Source organism: Anabrus simplex, chromosome 6 (genome assembly GCF_040414725.1).
Source record: "Anabrus simplex isolate iqAnaSimp1 chromosome 6, ASM4041472v1, whole genome shotgun sequence".
Classification (NCBI taxonomy): Eukaryota; Metazoa; Arthropoda; class Insecta; order Orthoptera; family Tettigoniidae; genus Anabrus; species Anabrus simplex.
The window spans coordinates 159101953-159128455 of record NC_090270.1 but is presented as its reverse complement, the minus strand read 5'-3'; the positions used below and the strand labels follow the sequence as shown (position 1 = coordinate 159128455).

Here is a 26503-nt window from a genome sequence, read left to right as displayed (position 1 = left end):
AGAATTTTCCATTTGGAATTGCTAGACGGACAATAATTCCATTGTGGAGATTTATCTCCCGTTATGCAGTTATCAGACTGTGCCTCATAAATAGGCTTCTGATAAGCTAACCTGCATACACCCAGCGTCAGTTGGTAGGGTCAGACACATCCCACTCTGACGAGTCTAGTGTCAGACCTAAGACAAAACGCTGGTTAATAGAGCAAAAGCCTGAAAAGCCTTACATCTGATATGTTTTTGACATGCTCTATTGGTGAAAAATATCTAATTCCCTTTATGGTAATTTGGAATTTTCCATTTGGAATCGCTAGGCGGGCAATAATTCCGTTGTGGAGATTTATCTCCCGTATCCAGTTATCAGACTGTGCCTCATAAATAGGCTTCTGATAAGCTCACCTGCGTACACCCAGCGTCAGTGGGTAGGGTCTGACACATCCCACTCAGACGAGTCTAGTGTCAGACCTAAGACGAAACGCTGGTTAATAGAGCAAACGCTTGAAAAGCCTTACATCTGATATGTTAGTGGTAGTAAGTTGTTAATTTTATATGGAAAGATAATACGACAAACTTCTTGAAGCACTTAGAGCGAGGACAAGTACTCATCAGAAAACATTTTTATAATTAGCTGGTAGACCTGGTTGTAGCTTCTTGTATTAAAAGTCGAAAAGAAAATGTGCAAGGCTGAGTAGAGCTTGTGGAGTTATGTCTCTTCGACAGTTATGTTAATTTGGTTAAAGATGAGGTAAAATCCAAAGTTGTTTGTCTGTTGAAGTTGTTAATCCTATATGAAAAGATAAGACGACAAATTTCTTGAAGCACTTAGGAGCGATGACAGGTGTTCGTCAGAAAATGTAGCTATATTTATAATAAAATTAGCTGGTAGACGTGGTTGTAGCTTCTTGTATTAAAAGTCGAAAGGAAAATGTACGAGGTTGAGTAGAGTTTGTAGTGTTTTGTTCTTCGACAGTTATGTTAATAACGATAAGACGACAAATTTCTTGAAGCACTTAGGAACGATGACAGGTGTTCGTCGGAAAACGTTGCTATATTTATAATAAAATTAGCTGGTAGACGTGGTATCCTCTTATTTAGGTATAAGAACAATCAGGATCCTGATCTATCTTTCTTTCAGATATGAGATTTTTCGGCTGATGATGCCCTCATTATGGGTGAAACATGTCCCTATATGTAATATGTTAAGAACTATTTCTTAAATTTAAATAAAAAAACTCTTATGTATTGAACAGGTGGAATCTATAATCTAGTATTATTATTTGACTTTAAGTACATTTCAATACGGACCATAACATGAGATTTGTAACATGTAATAAGTGTGGACTTCAGCAGGTTGAGCGAGAAGACTATTAGTGATGCCTACCCCATGCCTGACCTGAAAGACTCACTGAAACAAGTACATTGGTCTAGGGTTTTCAGCACACTGGATCTCAACTCCGGATACTGGCAAGTGGAGGTCGAGGAAAGTTCTAAACCACTGACCACCTTCATGACACTAAAAGGATTGTACTAGTTTGCAGTAATGCATTTCTGATTGAAGAATCCTCTTGCCACTTTCATGTGACTGATGGATACGGTATTATTAGGATATGCTGGAGATTTTTTCCAAGTGTATCTTGACAACATTTTAATTTACAACAAGAATTTTCAAGAACACCTTATACATTTGAGGAAAGTACTGGAATGACTGAAGATTCATGGACTGACTTGCCAACTGGAGAAGAGTCACTACGCCCAGTCTCGCGTAGAATTTCTTTGCCATGTCCTAACATTTGAAGGCTTAGAAAGGCAACCGGAGAAGAAACGAGCTATTGAAGAAGTTGAACACCTACGGTTCAAGCGACAAGTACGTCAGTTCCTTGGCTTGTGTGGATGGTATAGCAGCTTCGTGCCATTCTTTGAAGAGAAGGCAATACTACTCACCGATTTACTCCATAACAACCGACCATTCCAATGGACCAGCAAGGAAGAGGCAACATTCCAAGGCATTAAGGCTGTGATATGCAACGCTCCCAGTCTGGCCCATCCTGATACTCAACAGAAGATGTGCCTCGAGACGGAAGACGGACGCCAGCGACTCTGGCTTAGGAGCAGTGTTATTCCAGGAGAGGAGTGATGGCAGAAAGGACATCATCGAGTATGCCAGCAGAAAGCTATCTCCCACTGAACAACGCTACTGCACTGCGGAGAAGGAAGCCTTAGCCGTGGTGTGGGCCATGGGCAAATTGACAGGCTACTTGGAGGGAAGGAAGTTCCAGCTCTACACTGATAACGCCGCTCTCAAATGGTTAAACTCTGTCTCTGGCTCAAAATCTAAATTGATGCAATGGACTCTATTAATTGCAAAATTTGATTTCGATGTGTGTCACGTCCCAAGACCGACGAACGTAGGAGCAGACAGCTTATCTAGGCACCCGGTGATGGAACCCCAAGCTAGGAGTACCATTGCCGAGAGGGAGTTCCCATGAAAACACCAGAGTGAGTCCAAGGAACCTGTCCTTATGACCATCAAGAAGGAACTAGATCTGGGAGCAATCGAACAGTGGCAAGAACAAGACAAGCTCTGTAGGACCATGACGCAGTGGATTAGGAGACAGAACACTGATAGTCGACTCGTCCTGAGGGAATTCAAGATGTGCTACAAGAACTTCTGTGTTGACGGAGGACTCTTGATGTACAGATCTCACCTCTCCGACAAGCCTGCAGGAGTGGTGATCCCCAGAGAGCATACGACGGACATCCACGAGAAGTTCCACGACAGCACTGAAGCCGGACATCCAGGAGGTGAAGAGACATATCAGTCTATCCGACGAAGAATCTTCTGGGTCAACATGCGGAAAGACATCCTGGACTATGTGAAGGGATGCTACATCTGTGCCTGCACCAATGCGAGGAACAGGAAAGCAGATTCCAGTCAGCGAGGAAGACAGCCGCAACGCCCTTGAGAGGTCATAACCCATGGACTTGATGGGTCCTTACCCTAGAACACCACGGGGTGAAAAAGGACTCCTAGTAATCATTGACCTCTTCACAAGATGGATTGAGGCCTTTCCGATACCAGAAGCCACAACGGGATGCATCACCAGCCTTCTACAAGATGAGGTATTCAGCCACTACGGTTACCCACAGTGCATTCTGTCAGACAACGGGAGTCGCTTCACGTCAAGGAAATGGCAGCAAATTATGAATGAATGAGGTGTGGAGCACTGGACCACCCCTATCTACAACCCAAGGGCCAATCCAACAGAATGACAAAACCAGGAGCTAAAAAGGATGCTACAAGTCTACCTCATAGACAAAGAACATCGACTGTGGGAACATCCGATAACGCAGTCACTCTTTGCCCTGCAACGACGCATCAACCGTGTCGCCGTCTATTCCCCAGCGGAGCTGTTACTTGGTCAACAGCTAAACGGAACCGAGGGTTGGTAGACTCATCCACCATCCACTCCTGGTCAAGATGAAGCAGCTGTTTCCCTGGCAGAGTGGCAGCAGCAGCAGCAGCAGCAGGACATCAAGGAAAAGCAAGCTTTGGCCGAGAAGAGATCCCTTACCCAGGCCAAGGCTCAAGATGTCAAAGAGACCCAGATCTTCCTACCAGGCCAACAAGTACTGCGACATAACTACCCAGGAATTTTGTCTGTACATTGCTCAGAATTTGAAAGGAATGGTATTTCTGAATCGGCCATGCCCATAGTAACAAGGAAATGCACTTTACATTTCTGTAATTTCTGTCTGTCTGTCTGTCTGTCTGTCTGTCTGTCTGTCTGTCTGTCTGTCTGTCTGTCTGTCTGTCTGTCTGTCTGTCTGTCTGTCTGTCTGTCTGTCTGTCTGTCTTGTACCATTTCATTGCCCTGATTATATTGGAACGAGATATTACGACACCAATGTTTGCCATGCGTTGTAATAAAATGACAAAGATTATATAGTAGAGAAATACATTAGAAGAAAGTACAGACATACAGAATTAAATAGGCCATGATTATGTTATAATAAAAGTACAGACATATAGAATTAAAGAAACCATGAATATGTCGAAAAGAATACAGACTTAATGAATCAAGTAAGCCATGGTCAGGAAGTAAGACGTTCAGACCTATAGGATCCACGGGGCCGTGATTTAAAAAAAATGCAGAAGTTATTAAATTGTTAAAATGGCAAAGTGAACAATCACATTTCACGTTGAGCATCAGAACAAAGTTTTCACGCGAGATTCAACAGAGGAAGCTGTTTTACGAAAGAACATTTTATGAATAATTGGAAGAACGAGTAATATTATAAAGATATTATGCAGATTCTCAAATAAATATCAAGGTTATCGAGGGTAAAAACTAAAAGGAGAAGAAGAATTAAGTTATCGGAGACCAAAGCTCGGATCGAAAAATTAACACGAGTTACTTCGAGGAAAATAAAATATCGCCAACTCAAAATACATATACGTCAAACTAGAAATTCTCTAAAGTACTTTACAAATCTTATAACCGGAGATTTTTATTGAATTTTGATGGAATAATTTGCTTAAAAATAGAAATTAGACACGGGAATTCGTTGTATAATTGAATTGTGGAACTAATGACGATGTTAAATATGTTTTTATCGCATGTATATCATGGCATCGAGATGAGCAACTAAGCCGAAGATGGGGTTGACAACTAATGGACACCGACCAGCTGTTTCTGCAAGCCCGAAACTGGTAACCACTGCCCAAATATGACGCAGCCATCACCTTGAGCCATGGGACCAAAGAAGATCGAGTTGGAATCCAGCCCAGTCCTGTAGCGCGAGCAGATATAAGCTAAGTTCCATGTAGTTTTATCTATTGAAGGTAACCATATATATTTAACTTTAAGAAGTAGCACATTGTGGTTAGTAATGTGATTTTAAAAGGTCGACATTTATATCTTCGAGAATTGATTTCAATGTGCAGTGTCCTCGCAAAGAAATTATTATAATTGTTTTAAAACCATGGATGTAGGTAGTCTTCGATTACGTAAATCAAAATTCATATGTAGGGATGCTTATAGTCAATTGTGGTGAGATTTGAAAATGACACTTCATCTATTGCCAAAGAAAAGTGCTATACATAATGTAATTTAATCCGGCTGTAATGCGGAGTGGAAATAGATGGTTTCGTAGGATATTACGACTTGGTTATCACCAGATCGTCATCACATGTAAGTAAATACGAGCCTGATACATTTATACATGTATTTCTTTTACAGGAAAGGAGTGATTATTTGTATTTGAATAGAAATTTAACCCATTAATGCACCATTGTCATATGATAATGGTATATTGAAACGATACACTGCTAAAGGAGAAATAATTGATATTTATATGTGTAATTAAGAGTACATACGTCGTAATGATGAGATTATAAGTATGAATATTCTGAGGATATATTTGTTGATATGATTAATGTGGAGTTATAATGTTTACGATTGGGATATGATGAGAGATATGTATTTACGATTTATTGGTAGTAATTTATTGGTAGTAATTACACGACATAATACTAATCATAGGTTATAGTTGTAGTGATTCCGGCATGATTGTAGTGGCATAGGATGTTTTGGGTTGATAGGTTATTCATATGGTAAAATACGTTACAGAATCCGTAGGCTGATAACCACATACAGTCATCAAAATAAAATTTCCAAATAATAAATATTAAGGTGTAAACCTGGTATCTTCTAGGAGAATTTCACATGTTGTACAAAGTCCGGTTTGATTTGTGTTGAAGCCACGTTTTGATGGGAGAAAGCATCTTCATAATTTAAGTTACTGCCATTGACTAGTAGATAATTATCATCAATGATATTCTCTAAGATTCCGTGATTTAGTGATTGAATTTAAATGCGATTGTGAAACTTGATAAATGTAAGACCTGTTAGGATGATTAGAATTTATTAGACGATTCCTACATGCTTTTCAGGAAATAATATGGATATATTTATCCAGTAACAGGTGAAACTTGTTGATTTTTTTTTATAAGAATATTATAAAAATAGCCATATGAAGCTAGGACATTTGGAACTTTGCTTTTTCTGCTAGCGTTATAATTGAAATCAAGCAAGGATATAAGAGAAGATTAATAACTTGATGAGAGGATAAATAAGCACTTTTGAATTTATTCACACTCTTGACTGTATTCATATTTCTTTAATTTTCTTGACACTTTGACTTCATTAATATTCGCCAAGATTGTTACTTAATGAGATTGATAATTATGATAAATGATACTTCGTAAAAATTTTCTTTACATTTATGTTTATTAAGAACCACATTTCTTTAATGAGATAATGATTTGTTTTCAGTCAAGGATTTTATTGATTAATTCTTTGAATGAGGATACGACGAATGTATTTAGATATTTTAATAATTGAATAATTCATCCCAAGGCAATTCATGATCATGAATAAAACAAGAATTTAAGAATTTAAATTATTGTTATTGCAATTTCATTATTACAGCGGATTAGTTTAAATTGAATTCTTGCAGGATTATTGGACGAGTTTGAGTGATGATTTTATTTATAATTAAGGAAGAATGGATTTGCTGGTGAACTATAAGAGAGGATACGCGGGTTCCCAGTTGATCTCACGTTAAAAATTTTTTTTTTTTTAAAATGTATATTAGTTACCCCTGAGAGGTATCGTGTAGCAAATCAGAGAATAATTTGACGCCTACTGTGAAACATGAAAAGGAGATTATTACCCTAATCGATGTAGCTGCAGATACATAGCATCATATTTAATGCACGATACATAAATTGACCCCGATACATGGAGTAGTCTGAAGAGGAGAAGTAGCCGGTGCAGTATGTATGTACATATATACACGCATCACGAGAAAACGGCTGAAGAGAATTTAATGAAAATCGGTATGTGAAGTCGGGGGATGAGCCACTACAATTTAGGCTATAAATATCTTACTCACGCTGAGTGAAATGGTAGTTTAGGGGAAGGCCTAATAGGAATTCTCCAATATTTATATCGTTAGTAGTCCTATCGATAAATACTACATAACTAAAGTTATATAGAATTAAATTTCCGATCATTTATTTCATACATTGTTACCGTACCGGCTTTGAAAACAGAGATATTCATGAATTTGTATTTTTGTTGCCAAGTCCATACCAACGCGGAGTCACGAGAAAATAGGTTAACAGAATTTAATGAAAGTCGGTATGTAGAGTCGGAGAATAAGAACCTACAGACTAAGTTATAAACAATTGTATTCGCCCTATATGAAATTGTAGCTTAGGGGAAGGTGCCTAAAATTTAATTATTAAATATGGTACCTATGTTATTGGTCCTATCGAAAAGTACTACATACAAAAATTTATAGAGAATACAATTTACGAACATTTATGTTTCATTCAATTTTACCATACCGACTATAATAAGAGTATTGCAAGTTGTCCACTTCATGATCGTATCGATGAGTATAATGAGTATAATGAGTATAATCAACAAGTATAATTAAAGAACCACCTAATTGATACTTTATTTTTTGCGTTAGGCAAAATTAAATATACATTATCACTCACAGAACATGTTTCGACCACTTAGTGGTCATCATCAGCTATATAAGGATAACTTAGATGAAAAATATTGGACAATAAGCACAAGCGTTAATCTTTAGGTTATGGAAAAAATACTTGCTGTGTTGATTGTTTTGATTGGTAAAAGTTCTTTCGTATCTTCTCTGTTATAAAATGGTGGCCATCTGCCTCACGTTATCATATCTTGGAAAGATGTTTATTCCCCAAGGCAGCGCGGAATAAACATCTTTCCAAGATATGATAACGTGAGGCAAGCTGCCCTAACCAGATGACTTCAAAATTAGCAGTGAAGAGGGGGTTTCTCTTCTGGTTTGGAGGAAAAAATTGCCTCCATGTCAGATTTTTCCACCACCAGTGTAGTGAAATGAGAATTTCTGACTCATCGGGTACTCCTAGGAAACAGATGAGTAAAAGGGCATAGATTTTGCCCTGAGACTCTCCTCTATTCAAACCCCCTGCCCCCCCCAAAAAAAGACAAAGTGTTGACGGATCACGGCTGTCTGCGGGCTGGTCATTCCAGCTCTGGAACTTTGGACTGTTAGATCGGCAGCCTAGTACTGTTCGTTAAAAGTGAGAAAATGTGTGGTTTTTCATTTGATAGAGTATTTCTTGTGAAATCATTGCTTTTACTCGCGCCATTCCTACCGACGTCATTGTAACGACCTATGCTCATTTCAGTTGGGAAAAACCACCTAAGACAGTCTTTCTTTGGGTGTAAAAAGGCAGGTGGAGAGCGAGTGTCTGCCATTATAATGCAATTCCCCAACCTGATTGTGACCGATGGTAGCCAAGCGGGCCTACCACTACAATGAAAATTCCACAATGCAGTCTTCATGTGAGTGGTGATTTCTCCGTCGTGTTTCTAGGGTAACGTTAAGAGCTATGCAATTTAATACAATCTTGCTCACAACGTGTACTCTATCTAACCTACAATTCTGTACACAATGTATAATTTCGTAGCGAAGCACGGGTACATCAGCTAGTCACTAATAAGATTGGAGGGTTTCACGCAGGTCTTGCACCTGAGTGGGTTAGTCCCATCGAGGTGGATAAGCAGCTGGGCCATGGGGTCTAAAGACCAACCCTCCTGTCAACGTCCATGCATTGGAGTTCTGGCGAGTCACCCAACCGCAGCACATACAGAATAAGCCTGGTACTACCACGGGTCCACCTGGAGGAGAGGCTACTGACAACGCAGCTCATTCTGGTCATCAATAGAGTGCATCAACTATCATCGAGGAAGAGGCTGGCAGCGAGGCAACCCCAGCCCCTGACATGGCACGATCCAGTCAAGAGTAGGAGAGCACATCCAACGATGTCGAGGAAGAGAGAAGAGAAGTCGACGAGTGTGACAGACTGTGAAAATTGTTTCAAAATGTACGGGGATATTGATGCAAGAGTGATAAACTGATTTAACTCGAAAACAATATTCTCTCATCCATGGGTAAATAATGCAAGTATTGAGCTTGAATATTGTTATTAGGTTTTTTTCTTTACGTCACACCAACACAGATAGGTCTTATGGCGACGATGGGACGGGAAAGGCCTACGAATGGGAAGGAAACAGCCGTGAACTTAAGGTAAAGCCCCAGCATTAGCTTGGTGTGAAAATGGGAAACCACGGAAAACCATGTTCAGGGCTGCCGACAGAGGGATTCGAACCCACTATCTCCCAGATGCGGGCTCACAGCTGCGTGCTCCTAATATTATTAGTTTACGATTGCATTATTTGTGAGGTTATGTCTTGAAACATTTGTAGTATATAAATATTTATATGAGTTCAATTAATGTAAGAACCTGTTTATAATTTATTATTACCTGGATATATGATTTGTAATACACTACAAAATTGTGAAACACACTGTCATATCCAGAATGGTACTGGGTAGACAAGAACTCTGTAGAATATTCTGTATATTACATCTGGGTCTTAAGCACTCTCAAATTTACAAGAAAATGTATCTTTCTAGAAGCCTGGTCAGGCACATATAAAGTTGTGGTCTTGATGGTAGAGATGAGTTATTGCTTAGTTAGAGCTATGGTTTAACAGGAATTGTACTTGTGACCACGTGTTGTGGATGACATGCTCGTAAGCAGTCAATTGTTTTAAGGTTGCGATCTCCATGTGGCTTGGCGACAGGCATTTGTTAAAAATGGCGGTTTGTTGATGTGGGTATTTTGTTTGTGAGAGCAGTTATGTGCATGTTTATGTGAAGTTAAGGTGAAATAAATAATTGTACCAACTGACAGCATTTTATGTGTGTCTTTGGGGATACATCAGCTGACCTTCAAGATCAGTTCTTTTATTCAAAATTACTTATATATGCAGATATTATGGTGACAACCTGTATTTTCGTATAGATTCTGGTGATGTACTAAGTTTCAAGAAGATCGGCAGTAAGATAGCCGAGTAATTAAAAGTTAGAGTTGTATGAATTTAGAAGCTTGTGGTCCGACCTTCACGTATAAAAGAGGGCCACGACGTCGGTATCTTTGTGTCGTCACAGCCGATTCGTGCGCTGACCAGCTTTGGGACTTTAATACTACACCGTTACTCCGCCCGGCGAAAGGCCGATGTTCTATGCGTAAATAAAGTACGAATGCTCAGTAAATTTTCTAAGTCAGAGGTGCAAACCTCGAACTATAAATTTCAAGTGTGAGTGTTTAAAATACTACTAGTCATTTAGTGATTGACTAACATTTAACTGTGACACGAGTGTGATACGATTTATCTTGTAAAGTAACACTCATTCTACGAACAAATATTCGTGAAGTGACTCGTGAGAACTTGGTTCTTTTTCTGAAAGACTGTGCTTCGTAGGAAAACTTAGTTGTTCTCTTAAAGACTGTGCATTCAAATTATTTCGTTTGAATAACTCTCCGAATGTGCATTTACAAAACTGTGCTTTATTTTTTGAAATCTGTGCCTTATCATATATGAACTGATTGTGCCTCAGTGTTGGAACTTTGCCTCTTGCGTTAGACTATGCCTTAACTTATCTTCATGACTGTGTTCAGTGAAAGAATGTTTATTTCCGTAGGAACTGTGCTCTTTCAGACTGTTTTTCCATACAGGAACTTAATTTATTTTCGTATTTCTAAAGGCTGTGCTAAACAAAAGAACTGTGTTAATTTTATGACATTGTGCTTTGAAAGACTGTGTGCTTTAGGAAACTTTGAAAGACAGTGTATCGAGAGAGGACTTTGCTTTCTTTCATTCGATCTTGTATTAGCGATCATTCTCATTTCACGAATAGTACTGTAGTGCGTTAATGGGACTGTATTTCATTACGCTTGTCATACTTTCAAGAGTTCTATAAAACTACGTCTCAATGACATTCTTTGATTTTTATTAGACTGTGCTTAGAAAAATAAACAATGTTAAATTCATTGCATTAACCTTAGTGATGGAGAAGGTTACGAACTGTGTTTTTCACACTACTCCATTAATTTCTATTTTTTTCGATGAATGAATCAGATGGTTATTATTTCACTTCTGAACTATGTTCATTTACCTTTCGTCGTAGATGGTAAAACTGATTTAATCTCTTTGATATAAGCATCACTTGAAACTTATTTAAGTGTGCTAAAGTTTACCAACAGTGGAACTCGTAACTCGCATGAACAGTGTTACGCAATTATCTCCAGTGCAGTGCTGTAAGGAAGAGTCATTCAGATTTTATTGACATTCTGTTCGGTGTTACACACTTCTTTACTCCCTTCATGGGACTTAAATGGAATACAATCATTAACTGTACATTCCACGCTGCACTTCACCTGTCATCAGACTCCTTGGTTCGAGCCTCTCTACCAGAACTTCCAGAGCCGTCGACCACCGAGAGATTACGCGGTTCCATGGTGCAGAGAAGTGTTCAATGGTAAGGGGAAGGACATCCTCGACACCGACACTGTGGGTTTGGTGTCCTTTTCCAACATGGACTCGGTAAATTCAGCTGTTCCTCTTCAACAAGGTGATATGATTTGCTCGTTTCTTTTGAATAAACAAAAGTTCCAAATTATAAGAGCTTATTGTACTACCCTCCCACTGATGTTTCCTAAGCACGGACTGTACATGCCCTGGCGTCAAACCCATACTCTCCGCTGAATAAAGTAGGGCGTCGTCAATGAGGTTACAATATAATGTAAATATAGTCAGTTTAAGTTACTCATATCATGTCATCCACTTCATCTCATTAATTCCTCTGATGAGGAAGGGTATACAGTCGTTGAAACTCTCTACAGAGATTCATCTCGCTGCGTACTCGATCCCGTACAGAAAAGGGGATAAGGGTATCGTATAACCGTATTATGCAATATTGATACAAAATAACTTAATGGCCAGTCATTCGTCTCTGTTAGTTGAGCAGTAGAACTTCTTCTTTAAGTAAATCTGTCCTCAGACAGGTATCAACTGGATGTTCTCCATGTCTCTCTGTCCTGAGCATCTTTCTTCATTTGCTTGTAACTTTGTAACTTCTTCCTCTCTTCATATCTGTCAGCATTCCAAACTTTCTTCTTCCTCTCCCCCCTTTTCCTTCCTTGATTCTCTGTAGTAGACAATTTCTTCATAATATGTGACCAATCCAAGATATTTTCCTCTTGGGTATCATCATCCTGAAGTTTCTCTCCTCTCCTATCCTGCTCAGCACCTCCTCATTTCACACTTTATCGGTCCATTTCACTTTCTCCATAACCGTATTTCAAAAGATTCGAAATATTTTTTGTTCTTTCAGTCTGACTGACCATGTTTCAGAACCATATGACACCGAACTCCACACAAAACATTTGGCAAACCCCTTCCTAAGCTGTCAGCAAACCTTTCACTCTCCCAAAAGCCCTCTTTCCCATGGATATTCTGCATCTCACATCCTCTGTACAACTTCCGCTGGAAGTTATGAAGCTTCCCAAATACTGGAATGATTGAACCTGCTCTAATCCTCTTCCATCTACTGATACATTGTGTCATCTCCTTTTCCTATTTTCACCACTTTGGTCTTGCCAATGTTCAGTTTCATTCCAAATTCTTTACCCACACTTACAATAGTCTCCACCATTACCTGGAGCTCTTTTTCAGTTTCTGCTAGCACAGGCATGTCATCAGCATATTTGATGGTTTTTTTATCCTTTCTCCTCTCATAACAAGTCCTTTTGATTTTTCCAAGCCCTTATTGATTAGCTATTCAGCATATTATTGAAAAGTGTTGGTGTCATACAACAACCTTGTCTCATACCTCTTCCTATACTTATCTCTTCAGTGTGATTGTCTTCTAATTGAACTACCACTTTGTGGCCCATATACAATAGGGAACATGCATGATCCGGGGTTTTAATTAAAAATATGCTAATCTGATTCAAAATTTCATGCAGAATTCAAAAATGTGATCAGAATGTACAAATAATAACTCCAAACATGATTAAAATCTACGAAAATGTCACGTCACGCAAGTACGCGATCTCATTGGTCTGACGTCATCGTACAGGTTGACTGAATTAGCAGACGAAATAACACAGTGTGCTGTGAGAAGCAGGATACACTTCGCGTATTTCTACTTTATGTTAGTGTCTGGTATGGTTAAATTCGAGGTCTATACATTGGATAATAATCTGAGTGGTATATTTTAGACTTAAAATGAATCCTGCGCAGACAGTGAGGCAGAAAACTTATAAATGGTGTAGAGTTCCGATGTGCAATAGCACATCGCATACCATACCAAACAAATTGTTTATAAATGTTCCAAAGACGCTAAAACTAGGCAGAATGGATTTTGGCGAGCCGGAGAAATGCTGGTGATATATCGGAAAAGTCTACAGTTTATTTTTTTGAAGATTTTAACGTAAGATGAATTTGTTTGAATTTTCAAATCACTTTTCCATGTCAGCTGTTCTAGTGGTAAAACTTTAAATTTTAATGTATTATGCTTTATTTAAATGCTTCAATTACATCTTGGAATATGAAAGTAATAAACAGTGCATTAAATAATGCTGATTATTAAAGTATTCTCCAAACCTAACCTATGTTTTGGGTGATCCATGTCAAGATAATAAATCAAAGGGGTTATGAACCATTTTGACAGCTCTAATTCTAACAATATATCTTGGCATGGGACAGTTATGTATGTCTTTATTGAAGAGCTTAATTGGTAAAGAAATTTAGGCTATATCTAAATACTCTATAATGTAACAAAGAATAGGCGTAAACATCATGAAAGGAAACAACGTGAATTTAACAAACGTATAACTCTACACAAAACCAATGCTTGTCTGTTGGGGGTCTTATAAGTTAACAATGCTCAATTATAATAATTATCATAATATTAATGAAATAAATAACATAATTGCACACAGGTGAAAATAGTGATGTAGGTGTTTAAAATATTAACCTACTTAGCCAAAGTTTTAGGTTATACAAGCCAAGTCAATAAACCGAAGGGTAAAAATACCGCGCGAGTTGGCCGTGCGGTTAGGAGCGCGCAGCTGTGAGCTCGCATCCGGGAGATAGTGGGTTTTGAACCCCACTGCCGGCAGCCCTGAAGATGGTTTTGCGTGGTTTCCCATTTTCACACCAGGCAAATGCTGAGGCTGTACCTAAGGCCACGGCCGCTTTGTTCCCATTCCTAGGCCTTTCCTGTCCCATCGTCGCCATGAGACCTATATGTGACGGTGTGACGTAAAGCAAAAAAAAAAAAAAAAAGTAAAAGTCACAGCACCCAATGACATTCCTGTATTGAGCGACTAAAATGTCACCAGGACACTTTGCTTTCCTGATATGCTCAGCTTGTTAAAAGCAAAATGTAATTAATGTTATTGTCTTCACGCCTCGCTAACTACTTCTACGATTTTTGGGAGACGCCGATGTGCAGGAATTTAGTCCTGCAGGAGTTCTTTTACGTGCCAGTAAATCTACCGACACGAGGCTGACGTATTTGAGCACCTTCAGCTACCACCGGACTGAACCAGGATCGAACCTGCCAAGTTGGGGTCAGAAGGCCAGCACCTCAACCGTCTGAACCACTCAGCCCGACTTGTGAAAACTAGATGAAGTCATATTTATCTTTATCATGTTTAATTTTTTCCCTCCACAAAGATATTTAATTCTCTTTCATGGGCCCCGGAAGTGGGTAGGCCAGTTGTCCCAACCATAAATATATATTTTTTTTGGGGGGGGGGGGAATGATAGATTATAGCCCTATAGTACTATGATCTTTCTTTCTTTCCTTCTTTCTTTCTTTCTTAATCAGTTTATCCTTCAGGGTTGGTTTTCTCTCGGACTCAGCGAGGGATTTCACCTCTACCACTTCAAGGACAGTGTCCTGGAACGTGAGACTTTGAGTATGGTGATGAAACTGATGAGGAGGGCCATTACCTCGCCCAGGCGGCCTCACCTGTTATGCTCAACAGGGGCCTTGTTGGAGGATGGGAGGATCGGAAGGGATAGACAAGGAAGAGGGAAGGAAACGGCCGTGGCCTTAGGTGCCTGGAGGAGAAGTAGGAAAATACGAAAAACCACTTCGAGGATGGCTGAGGTGGGATTCGAAACCGTTCTACTCAGTTGACCTCCCGAGGCTGAATAGACCCCGTTCCAGCCCTCGTACTATTTGTTTTCAACTTTCGTGGCAGAGCCGGGAATCGAAACCGGGCCTCCGGGAGTGACACACATTAACCACTACACCACAGAAGCGGACTAGTACTATAATGCTACCTATATGTTTATGTTAGTGCTGAAATCCGATTTCTTACTTTACTAATGCTGAAAGCCCGAAAATGTAATGTTATTCTTTAATAGGGGAATCAGTCTAGAAGGAAATGTTGAAAGTGATGTGATATCTATCCAGGTTCGTTGTTATCCTAATACTATGGGTTACAGTACATTGCACGTATATAAAAGACGCCACTTACAAACTTGCTTGTTATCCGCGAATTTCTGCGGCCACAAAAGTCACATTTTTCAAGAATGATGACATCTACACATGGTAGATTGTCTGACTGTGCTGTTTTGAACGTTTCTTCTGTCATTTCGAAGTTATTCGCGATCATGAATAATAAACAATCGGCTTTTAGCAACGGCTGATGCACAACGGCTGGTAGAGCTCCATGCGGTACTGGATCGTGACGTCACAGCGCGCCGCTTACGTCAGAGGCCCTTTCACTCGCCTTGCGGAAAGGCACTATTAAATATTTTTTTAATGGTAGAAAACAAGGCAACATACCACAATGTAATACGTTTACGTACTATTTCATTGGTGTGCTTTTCAAAAAAAATATTTTTGAAAATGATGCATGTTCCCAATTGCTTTATTAACCTTCTATCTTTCCAGGCTATAGCTGTATCGTTCAGAATCTTCATCACCATACAAAAGTCAATTCTGTCAAATGCTTTTTCCCAGTCGACAAAACAAATATATTGAAACGGGAACGCCCTACGAGCATTCACGTTTCATTCATTTATTAAGAGGAACTCGCTAACACCCGGCCGTAAGCATTTGAAACTTGCGCCGAGCGCACAGGCATTGTGGGAACTGCAAGCAAGCTCGCGCTGTTGTAGAACACCGGCCAAGGTGAAGCGACGTCACGCAGAAGGTTCTTTCATGTTCCATAGCATTGCAGCATGAACGAAATGTGATATCAATTTTTCAATAACGTCACCTTGCAGGCAGGAATAATGAACGCTGCTAGCCGAAATTTCATGTCAATCGGTGTAAAGATGGCCAAGATATAAAATTTTCTTGGGGCCCACATGTGTAGCCACGCCCACCGACCTTCGGCAATATAAGCGAATCGCCAGCCTGGGGTAAAGCAGAGAGTGTGCAGTGTGGACAGTGTGCAGCTGAAGTGTGCCGTAGGCAGAGAGAGTGAGGGGAGTCGGCAGTAAGCCGTGAGTTCAGTGTGTGTGCAAGTAAGCACGTCGCGATATAATTCGTCACTCGGTCCGGCTGTATACTTGAGTTCAGAAACGTTAGTGTTGGAAGCTTTCTCCGTGGGCTTGAACTTTGTGCATGAACAAAAACGTAATTTCGTTTTTATCAGTCTGTACGACTGGGCGATTATATTTCGTTTGTGGACTATGAATGTTTCTAGCATAAACTGTGCCAGCCTTGATTTCTTTTAAAGACTGTGTTTCTAGCATAAACTGTGCCAACCTTGATTTCATTTAAAGACTGTGTGAAAACAGCGATAGTGTTTCTAGCATAAACTGTGCCAACCTTGATTTCATTTAAAGACTGTGTGAAAACAGCGATGGTGTTTCTAGCATAAACTGTGCCAGCCTGCATTTCATTTAAAGACTGTGTCTATCCATTGAACTGTGTTCGTAATAAAACTGTGCCAGCCTGCATTTCATTTAAAGACTGTGTCTATCCATTGAACTGTGTTCGTAATAAAACTGTGCCGACCTTCATTTCATTTAAAGACTGTGTTTATCCATTTTTCGGAACTGTGTTCGTAATAAAACTGTGCTGACCTTCATTTCATTTAAAGACTGTGTCTATCTGTTGAACTGTGTTCGTAATAAACTGTGCCAACATTCCCTCTTAAAGACAGTATTAACTTGTGGAATACGGTATCGTAATTTCTTTCCGAGGGACCATGCCAATTCCCATCATAACCTGTTCAGAATCACGTATGATCTTAAGTACCAGTGATAATCTTCTAAAAATTACGACGTAACAGAACTTGGACTGTCGTTTATTTCAACAAGTGTGTGAATATTGTGTTCATGGTGTACAGTGCAGAGACTGTACCCGGTGAATTTAATTTTCTTTGTGAAGTGCTTAATCATTGATGGTTATGAATTTCATGTTTTTGGTCCGTATTGAACAATATATAAGTAATAATAATAATAACTTAAATGTTTCCACCTTTTCAATACAATATATTCACAAGATTACAAAATTATACGGTACTAGTTTCGACCCATCTAGGGGTCATCATCAGCCGTATTGGAGCAAAGATCATTTGTGGCGAAATCCTAAGATAATATCTAGTACCGTATAATTTTGTAATCTTGTGAATATATTGTATTGAAAAGGTGGAAACATTTAAGTTATTATTATTATTACTTAAGTGCTTAATCACTGCACCTCGGAAGGTCCTAGATTGTTTTCGTTTGTTTATTATTCCAAATACGATAATTCCTTCCATCTTATTCTCATGGAACTGTGACTCTGACTTTATCCTTGCTGCTAAAGTGCGTTCAACATCATTGACTGTGGGAACTATTTCGGTGTGCTTCGCCTTAGAGAGGTGTCACACCAGAGTCCCATGACGTCCGATGTGGAAGCTCCACATTTCCCCGTTTCCGCCTCAGGTTCGAGTCGCCATCAACACTAATACAGAGAAAACACCAACGACGGAAGACAACGCCGACGCCGACCACAAGACGACGCAGCCGCCGCAGGACGACGTCCCCTCCACGCCTTCAAGGACAACTCCACGATTCAGCTGTAAAAGGTGACATAATTCTTTGCATATCTATTGAATAAACTGAAGGATCCACTTAATCATTAAAAAAAAATTTCACTACCCTTCTCTCTCTCTCTCTCACTCTCTTAGCATGGGCCGTACACGCCTTGTCGTTTCTCATGCTCTCCGATAAACTGAAGTACGGGCGTTCCTGTTTCAATATATTTCTCTACTTACTTCCAAAAATCTTTCTGCCATTATCCACAGACACCCAACTGCATCTCTGGTCCCTCTTCCTTTCCTGAATCCGAACTGATCTTCTCCTATATACTCCTATAATCTTTACACTGATTGCTGTTTTATTTCTTTGGTAGAGGAACCATTATGGTCTTAAGGTGATCCTCAGGCCAGATACCTGTGTCATATATTCTACTCATTAGAGTTGTAATTCAGACGGTATTTGATCACAGTTCTTCACTTTCTTTTCCTTAAGATACTGGATCGCTTTCTCCACTTCCCATTTTCCTATCTTTGGTCCCCAGTAATTTTCATCACATTCTTATTCATCCTCTAAGACTAATCCTTCATGATCAACCTTAGAATCATATAGATCTATGTATTCCTTCCATACATCTTTGTTTCTTCAATACTCATTGTTACCTTTCCCTGCTTGTTTAACATTCCTTGCTTGCTAATTTTTCTCGGTTCTCTCATTGTTATACGCTTTGCAGCTCTGTACATTTCTATTTTTCCTTGCCTATCCAATTGTTCTATTTCTTCACGTTGCTGTTCCATCCAATCTTCTCTTGCTTTGTCAGTAATCCTTTTCAATTTGTTGTTCAGTTTTCTATATTGTTGTTTGCCACACAGCAAACCTGATCACTGCTTTCATTTGAATTATTGTATTGAGCCGCCAACTTCCCTGCTACCGGCGTGTTGTCATTCCAAGTGACGTCACCTTCACTGCCATGCACTGCAGTCGAGAGCATTTGAGGTCCCATCTCTTTAAACCTTTCAAAAATAATTTTGTTCCCAACTATAGAGTCCAAACAATGTGAATCTGTTCCCAAATCGTTTCTGGAGATGGTCTCTGGTATTCCCAGTTGGTGTATGTGTAGCAGAAGCCATTCCTTCCAAATAAAGCCATGCTGTACAAAGCGTGCCAAACCACCAGCTGATAACCAGCGTATGCTACGAGTTGTACTTCCGAATATAATACATAGTGTCTGGGAGCATTCTTTTGATAACTGTGGCTGTTGAAAGCCAGATCGTTATTTATAAGCATACTGTATGTCATGCTTGTTCTCTACATTTATCACATCAGGATTTACCTTAACAGCTGTAAATGAGATAAGAGAAACTGCACTGTTTAGGTTAGGTATGCTATCGCCCGGATAGTGCCAAAAGTTCCGCGATTAAAAATAAATAACAGGGAAGTTTGCCGCATTTATGGATATCTACAGGTATGGTGGTACTGCGTTTTATTATCATAATGTTTAATTTCGTATGTTCGCCGTCTCCATTTTTTTAATTAATGCATATCCTAGTATGTTTTGTTTGGCGTCTCCGAAAGTGGGGACATAAAATCATTATTATTATTTGTTATTATGGAATAGCAAGACCAAGATTTAATGGATCACGGAAATTAAGGACGATATTAACGAACTAGAAATAACAATAGAAGATAGCAAAAAAAATAATATTAAGATACTTAAATACACACACCAGGCTGCAGACCAAGATCAATAAAAGGTCTAATGAGAGGTATTTTCAACAGAACAAAAAAATATTGGGCTGATAGGAAATCAAGAAATCCTTTGTATAATTGACTAGAATGGTCCAATGTAGGCCACAAAATGTAAAATAAAATAAATTCTTCGTTAGGCACGTTGGCGAGCAAAACAATCTTCATTGGACAGTTATGTTTTAAACTTACTTTCTTCCAAAAAGTACCTATATTGGCCCAAGTTACGAGATATTAAACGATCACTTTGTTAATGATCTCGCCCGTTACATTAAGGCTGATGACACACGGAGCGGTTTTCGCCGAGTCGGCCACCGAGTCGGCGCATGTTTCTATTGTATCAGATGGGATGAAACAGACACAGCGGTGCTCGCCGACAGGCGGCAGATTTGCCGACTCGGCCTGTCGTGTAGCTGGCGGTGCAGCGAGCGTTTTGAAGACTTTGTGCGCGCTCTAGCGCCATAGATTTAATACATTCAGCTGAATCACGGCCGACTTGATGCTTCGCTCTAGTCGGGCGTGGCTGAATTTAAGCGGCGATTGCATCATTGGTAGGTATTCTTGTATTAGATATCATGAAGTATCTTTGAAATTCAATAATACACACGTAAAAGGACATATAGAGTACCGGGCGAGTTGGCCTAGCGCGTAGAGGCGCGCGGCTGTGAGCTTGCATCCGGGAGATAGTAGGTTCGAATCCCACTATCGGCAGCCCTGAAGATGGTTTTCCGTGGTTTCCCGTTTTCACACCAGGCAAATGCTGGGGCTGTATCTTAATTAAGGCCACGGCCGCTTCCTTCTAACTCCTAGGCCTTTCCTATCCCATCGTCGCCATAAGACCTATCTGTGTCGGTGCGACGTAAAGCCGCTAGCAAAAAAAAAAAAAAAAAAAAAAAAAAAAAAAAAAAAAAAAAAAAAAAAAAAAAAGAGGACATATAGAGTAAGTAGACTTTTTGAATAAGAATAAGAACAATCCTTTATTTTTCGGTTATTTTAGCTAGCTTCCTCACCTAACGTCACGCTCACTAATGTGCATCTAAAATGATTGCTTATAAGCAGTCATCGGGTGCGTATCGAGCAGGCAGTGGTTTCGTCACAGTCGGCAAAAACCGCTCTGTGTATCAATCACAGGCGGCGGCCGACGCAGCTGCCGACTCGGCAAAAACCGCTCCGTGTGTCATCAGCCTAATAGCAACAACCGTAAATATTTCTCAACTAAAGTAAATTCATTTTCTCACTCCAAGGTGGTGAAGCTCCTTTTGGAAACGGATTTGGGATCACAAATCTCTGGCAATACAGCACTGGGAATCAAACTCAGACCCCTGAGAATGGCAGCTAATTGTGCTAACCATTTCGCTGGTGGACATTCATAACTACAAAACCCAGACATATAGCATGACTGATGCATGCTAGCAATCCAAGGGCCGGACACGAAACTATTCACTTATTTGTGCGATGTCATCAGAGTTGCAGTAGGCCTGCACTTGGAGGCGGACATTCAGAACTATGAAACACAGATGTACCGCATGACTTCGATGCATATTTTCATTGCACGGGTCGTATGGACAAAACTATTCACAAATTTGTGTGATGTCATCAGAGCTGCAATAAGACTTGTACCCACTTCGAAGCGGAATCGTTGTTCTTCTCTGAAAAATTAGGTTGGGGGGGTCTTGTATGCAAGATTTATTTACTTCATTTTCTTCGTCTCGAAAAGCCAGGGAGGGGGGGGGGGGCTAATACACGAGGGGGGGTCTAATACACAAATAAATACGGTAACTCTGAAAGTAATACAATGAAATACTGGTGTACATAAAACAAGATTTAAAATCAATGACAGCCATAGTGTGTGACAAAATGTAATTATTTATTTATATCCATGAAAGGCCTCTCTTATTACTCAACATCATCATTACCTTATTTCTCAAGTCTATTTTATCACAGACCTACTAAAAGCAGTAAATCAAGAATGGCTACTTACGCTAACTGGTGTTTCTGCAACTCTATGAATGCTTTAGTTGCATGATCATCAATAGTACCTAGCAAATGGTATAGCTTTTTCATGCGTTCCTCGGCATTTAGTTGAAAGGGCACTAAGCAGGTGTTGAGTAACCTTTCCACCAGAAGCCTGTAATGAAAGCCAAGTTTTTCAATACACTGTCAAAATATCTCTATATAATGCTTCCATAATAAGCCCTATCATTGATAACCCCATAAAAATGCAAGATTCAAAACCTGGTTCTCAAAGACATCTCTAACACAGAGCATAAACAAAGGCAGGCAAAAACCAGCTGCACAGCAGCAAGAATAATCTAACAGGTGTCAAATCAGACATTTCTTGTCTATTTGCCACTGTTCCTTCCATGATTTGAGCTAGTGTTAAAAAAATGATGGTGAAATTTAAAAACCGTATTAGGAGAGAAAGACGGCATGTGCACTCCTCAGCATTTAGCTGAAAGGGCACTGAGCAGGTGCTGAGAGAGATTGGTTTCTTTTATCCCCCACCCCTCTCTCTCTCTCTCTCTTTCAAAATGCACACATTTTGATCCAGCATTGCCAAATGTCAGAATGGAACAGTTGATACATATAGCATAGGACTGAGTACTGCAAAACAAAATTTACATGAACCTGCTATTTTCAAATAGGGGTTCACCCAAATAATGGAAAGTCTCAGCAACACTTCCTGATAGAAATCAGAAGTCATAAAATCTACTGAAAATCAGTTCTGCAATTACAGAATATCACACCTTAATACTTTATGTAACCTACTTTGTTCTACAAAACAGCAAAGGCATGTTTTGGCATGGATTCCACCAATTTTTTTGCAAATATTCTTGATCTTCTCATAGTCAAACTATACCTTGATAAGTGAACGTCATACTCACTTCCACTGATCTATCAGCTTTGTCATAAATTTTTGATGGGGTTGAGATCGGTTGAGTTGCCAGGCCAATGAAGCACTTCTATGTTCTTGTCTTCAAAGAATTTGTTGACAATGACATTTATGATGTGTAGCATGGTGAAAGATCTTGTATATCTGGAGAGATTTTCTGTAGCTTGGGCACTACCCTCCTTCGAAGGACTGCTATGTACTGGTCATTGTTCATACCCTGTAGGTAAAACCTCTATCAATGGAGCATCATTTTTGAAGGATGTTTAGGTGCTTGTTCAATGTGGGCTGATGATGTTTTCTTTGATACAAGGAACACGGACAGGGTCCTGCAAACATCCTGGAGGTGACTAACACGGATTGAGACCATCAACTTACTCAGTCTCACAAGAAAATGCAAAGAATTAGTGGACCTCATGGAAAGGAGGAAATTAATGATACTGAGGCTGAGTGAAACCAAATGGAGAGGGAAAGGAATGAAGAAATTAAGAAAACAGTATACACTGTATTAGCATGGAAATGACAAAGAGATGAGGAATGGTATTGGTTTCATCATGAGTAAAGATCTAGGAGTCACTGACATTCAGTATGTTAGTGAGAGAATAATAAAGGTGACTGTGCATTTAGGGAAAGAAAAACTAACTTTTGTACAGGTGTATGCACCTCAAACTGGATGTCGTCAAGGGGATAAGAACCAGTTTCTTGATTTGAAAAAGTTATTAGTAAAGACAGAGTATCATGATAGGAGATCTGAATGCACAGATTGGGATGGACAGAACAAGATATGAGAACGTAATGGGACCTCATGGATATGGTGGACAAAACGTGGAAAGTGAACATCTCCTTGACTTCTGTATGAGGAACGGGTTGGTGGTAAAAAATAGTTGGTTCAAGAAGAGACAGAGCCATAAGATAACACGATACAGTTGGGATGGACTACAAAAGACTGTAATTGATTATGTCATCTCAGGTGAAGAAAGGAGCAGAATGGTAACAGATGTCAGAGTAATACCCAGCGACAACCTCAACAGTGACCACTATCTATTAGTAGCGGACCTGAGAAACTTCTATGTGCCAAAGTACAGAACAAGAAAATGCCAAAAATCAAAGTATGGGAACTCCAGAAAACAGATAAGATAACTGAGTATCAGAACCGAATAAAAACCCTGTTACCAAGAGACGAAAAGAAAAATGGAGAGGCAGAATTGACCAGACTAAGGGACATATGGTTAAGGAAGCAACTGAAGTTTGTGAAAAGACAAGTATGAAAATAACGGAGAAGGAAACACCTTGGTGGAATGAAAGAGTCAGAGCAGCGATCAGGGATAGAAATCTCTAGCGGAAAGAAAGGGATCGGGAAAAAAATAAACCAGATTTTACTAGAGACGAGGCAAAGATCAGACACCTCGAACAATTATACAGAAACAAGAAACTGGATGTTAAAAGAACAGTAACAGAAGAAAAGACCGAGGCATGGAACATATTCACTCAGAAACAGGAAGAAGACAGCTGAGGCAATAAGAACCTACTGTATAGTGTTATCAGAGGTAAAAGGAAACCAATAAATACCATAAGGCACTTGAAGATGAAAATTGAAATATCATTAGGAGAGAAAGTGACATGGGAAAAGTCCTGAAGAACCATTTCGACCACCTACTGAATAGACCAGTTCAAGTACAAAATACAAAACCAGAAATCCAAGCCTACAATGAAGAACCTCCCATCACCTGGACAGAAATTGAGACAGCTTTAAAATCTATGCCTAAAGGAAAATCTTCAGCTGCAGATGAAGGGAATGCAGATATGATAAAGGCAACAGGCATCCAGGGTACACATTGGATGCACAGAGTACTAAAGACCGTATGGACAGACAACAAAATACCTGCAGATTGGAGCAAGGGTGTTATAATTCCCCTGTTTAAGAAAGGCAGCAGACTGAAATCCACCAACTATAGAGGAATAACACTGCTGTCTCATGGGCTAAAAATTCTAGAGAAGATCATAGAAAGGAGATTGAGAACCATTACTGAACCACAGTTAGGAGGAGGAGCAATATGGATTCAGAAGTAACATCAACAATGGATCTAATTTTTAGCACCCACATGCTGATGGAAAAGTATTGGGAGAAAGGCAAGAACCTGGTCATTGTATTCCTGGATATAGAAAATGCCTATGATAGTGTTATAAGAGATAAGATCTGGGAGTGTCCGAGGAAAAGAAATGAGCCTGAAGGACTGGTAAGGAAAATTCAGATGTTGCACAAAGACTGTACTAGCTGTGTACAAATTGGGAAAGGTCGATCATCATGGTTTGAGACCAAAAGTGGAGTTCAGCAAGGAAGTCCACTGTCCCCACTACTGTTCATCACTGTTATGGACAATATAATGAAGAACGTCAAGGAAAACTTAGGTGAACTGAATGCAGTGGCCTTTGCTGATTATATAATGATATGGTAATAATTGGCGGAGATCTAAACTTGCCTGAAGTTGAATGGAATGGAGGTGCAAGTGAAGCCCATGAACAGAAACTGGCAAATAAGTTAATTTGGGAGGGAGGATTAACACAAGTAGTACAAGAACCGACTCGTCACAATAATTTGCTAGATGTATTCTTGGTTAAACCATGGGAAATTGTTGATAAAACAGAGGTAATTGGAATAGGTGACCATAAGGCTGTAATAATGGATGTTGGACTCGTACCAAAAATGCTTAATAAGAGGGTCACACAAAACAAGAAATTAAACAGAAAAACTAAAGTTGATGAATTTGGGACTTACCTTAAATCACAATTCAGTTGTTGGATAAGTGAAGGGAGTAATGTCAATACACTTTGAGCTAAATTTAAAGGAATCATTTGGGAAGGAGAGAAGAGATTTGTACCTGTTAAGAAAGGTAAAATGACCTCAGACCCTGTTTATTATACAAGGGAAATAAGAATATTAAAAAGAAAATGTAGAATAGTAAACAGGAAAATCAAAGAGGGTAGGGAGAATAGAGAAACTAGAAAACAGCTAATGAGGGAACTGAATAGAGTGAAAAAGGAAGCAAAAGAGAATTATATGAATGGCATTCTTCAAGAGGGTAATGACCACAAAGGGAAATGGAAAAAGCTGTATTCATATATCAGGAATCAAAAAGGAAAAGGAATCCAAATTCCTACAATGGTGGGAGAAGGGGGTAAACACTATTTAACAGATACTGAGAAAGCAAACCTCTTCAGTAGGGAATTCAGAGATTCAGTAGAAGATTGTCAGGACTTGGAAACCATAACAGAAGATAGAGAGGGAGAGACACATAGGGAAACAAGAAGCTTCTCATTCACAAATGAAGATATTTTCAGAGAAATCCAACTGCTTCAGCAAGGAAAAGCAGCAGGAAGTGATCAAATTACTGAGGAAGTATTAAAGACAATGGGGTGGTACATATTTAAAATTTCTCTTTGACTATGTCATAAATAATAGTGTCATACCAAAAGAATGGAAGGAATCTATAATAATATTAATTTATACAGGAAAGGGTGATAAAAGGAAACCAGAGAACTACAGACCAATCAGCCTGACCAGTATAGTTTGTAAAATACTGGAGAGTTTAATAGCAAAGTACATCAGAGGGATGTGATGATAAAAATTGGTTCATGAGGAGCCAGTATGGATTTAGAAAGAAATTTTCTTTTGAGGCACAACTGGTGGGATTTCAGCAGGACATATCAGATCAGTTGGATTCAGAAGGCCAGTTGGATTACATAGCCATAAATCTTTCCAAAGCCTTTGATAGAGTGGAACATGGAATATTATTAAAGAAATTGGAGGGAATAGGATTGGATGTACGGGTTATACGTTGGATAAGAACATTTCTAAATTCACGGGTTCAGAAAGTCAAAGTAGGAAATA

General features: G+C 39.4%; 1 protein-coding gene across 1 annotated transcript in view; it reads right to left on the bottom strand.

Moving 5' to 3' along the window:
- Positions 1–26503, bottom strand: part of pds5 (cohesin associated factor B pds5) — a 463913-nt gene that overhangs the window by 271310 nt on the left and 166100 nt on the right. The window contains exon 9 of the mRNA XM_067150024.2: positions 21706–21852. Within this exon, the coding sequence (XP_067006125.2) occupies positions 21706–21852 (147 nt within the window). The remainder of the gene's footprint in view (positions 1–21705; positions 21853–26503) is intronic.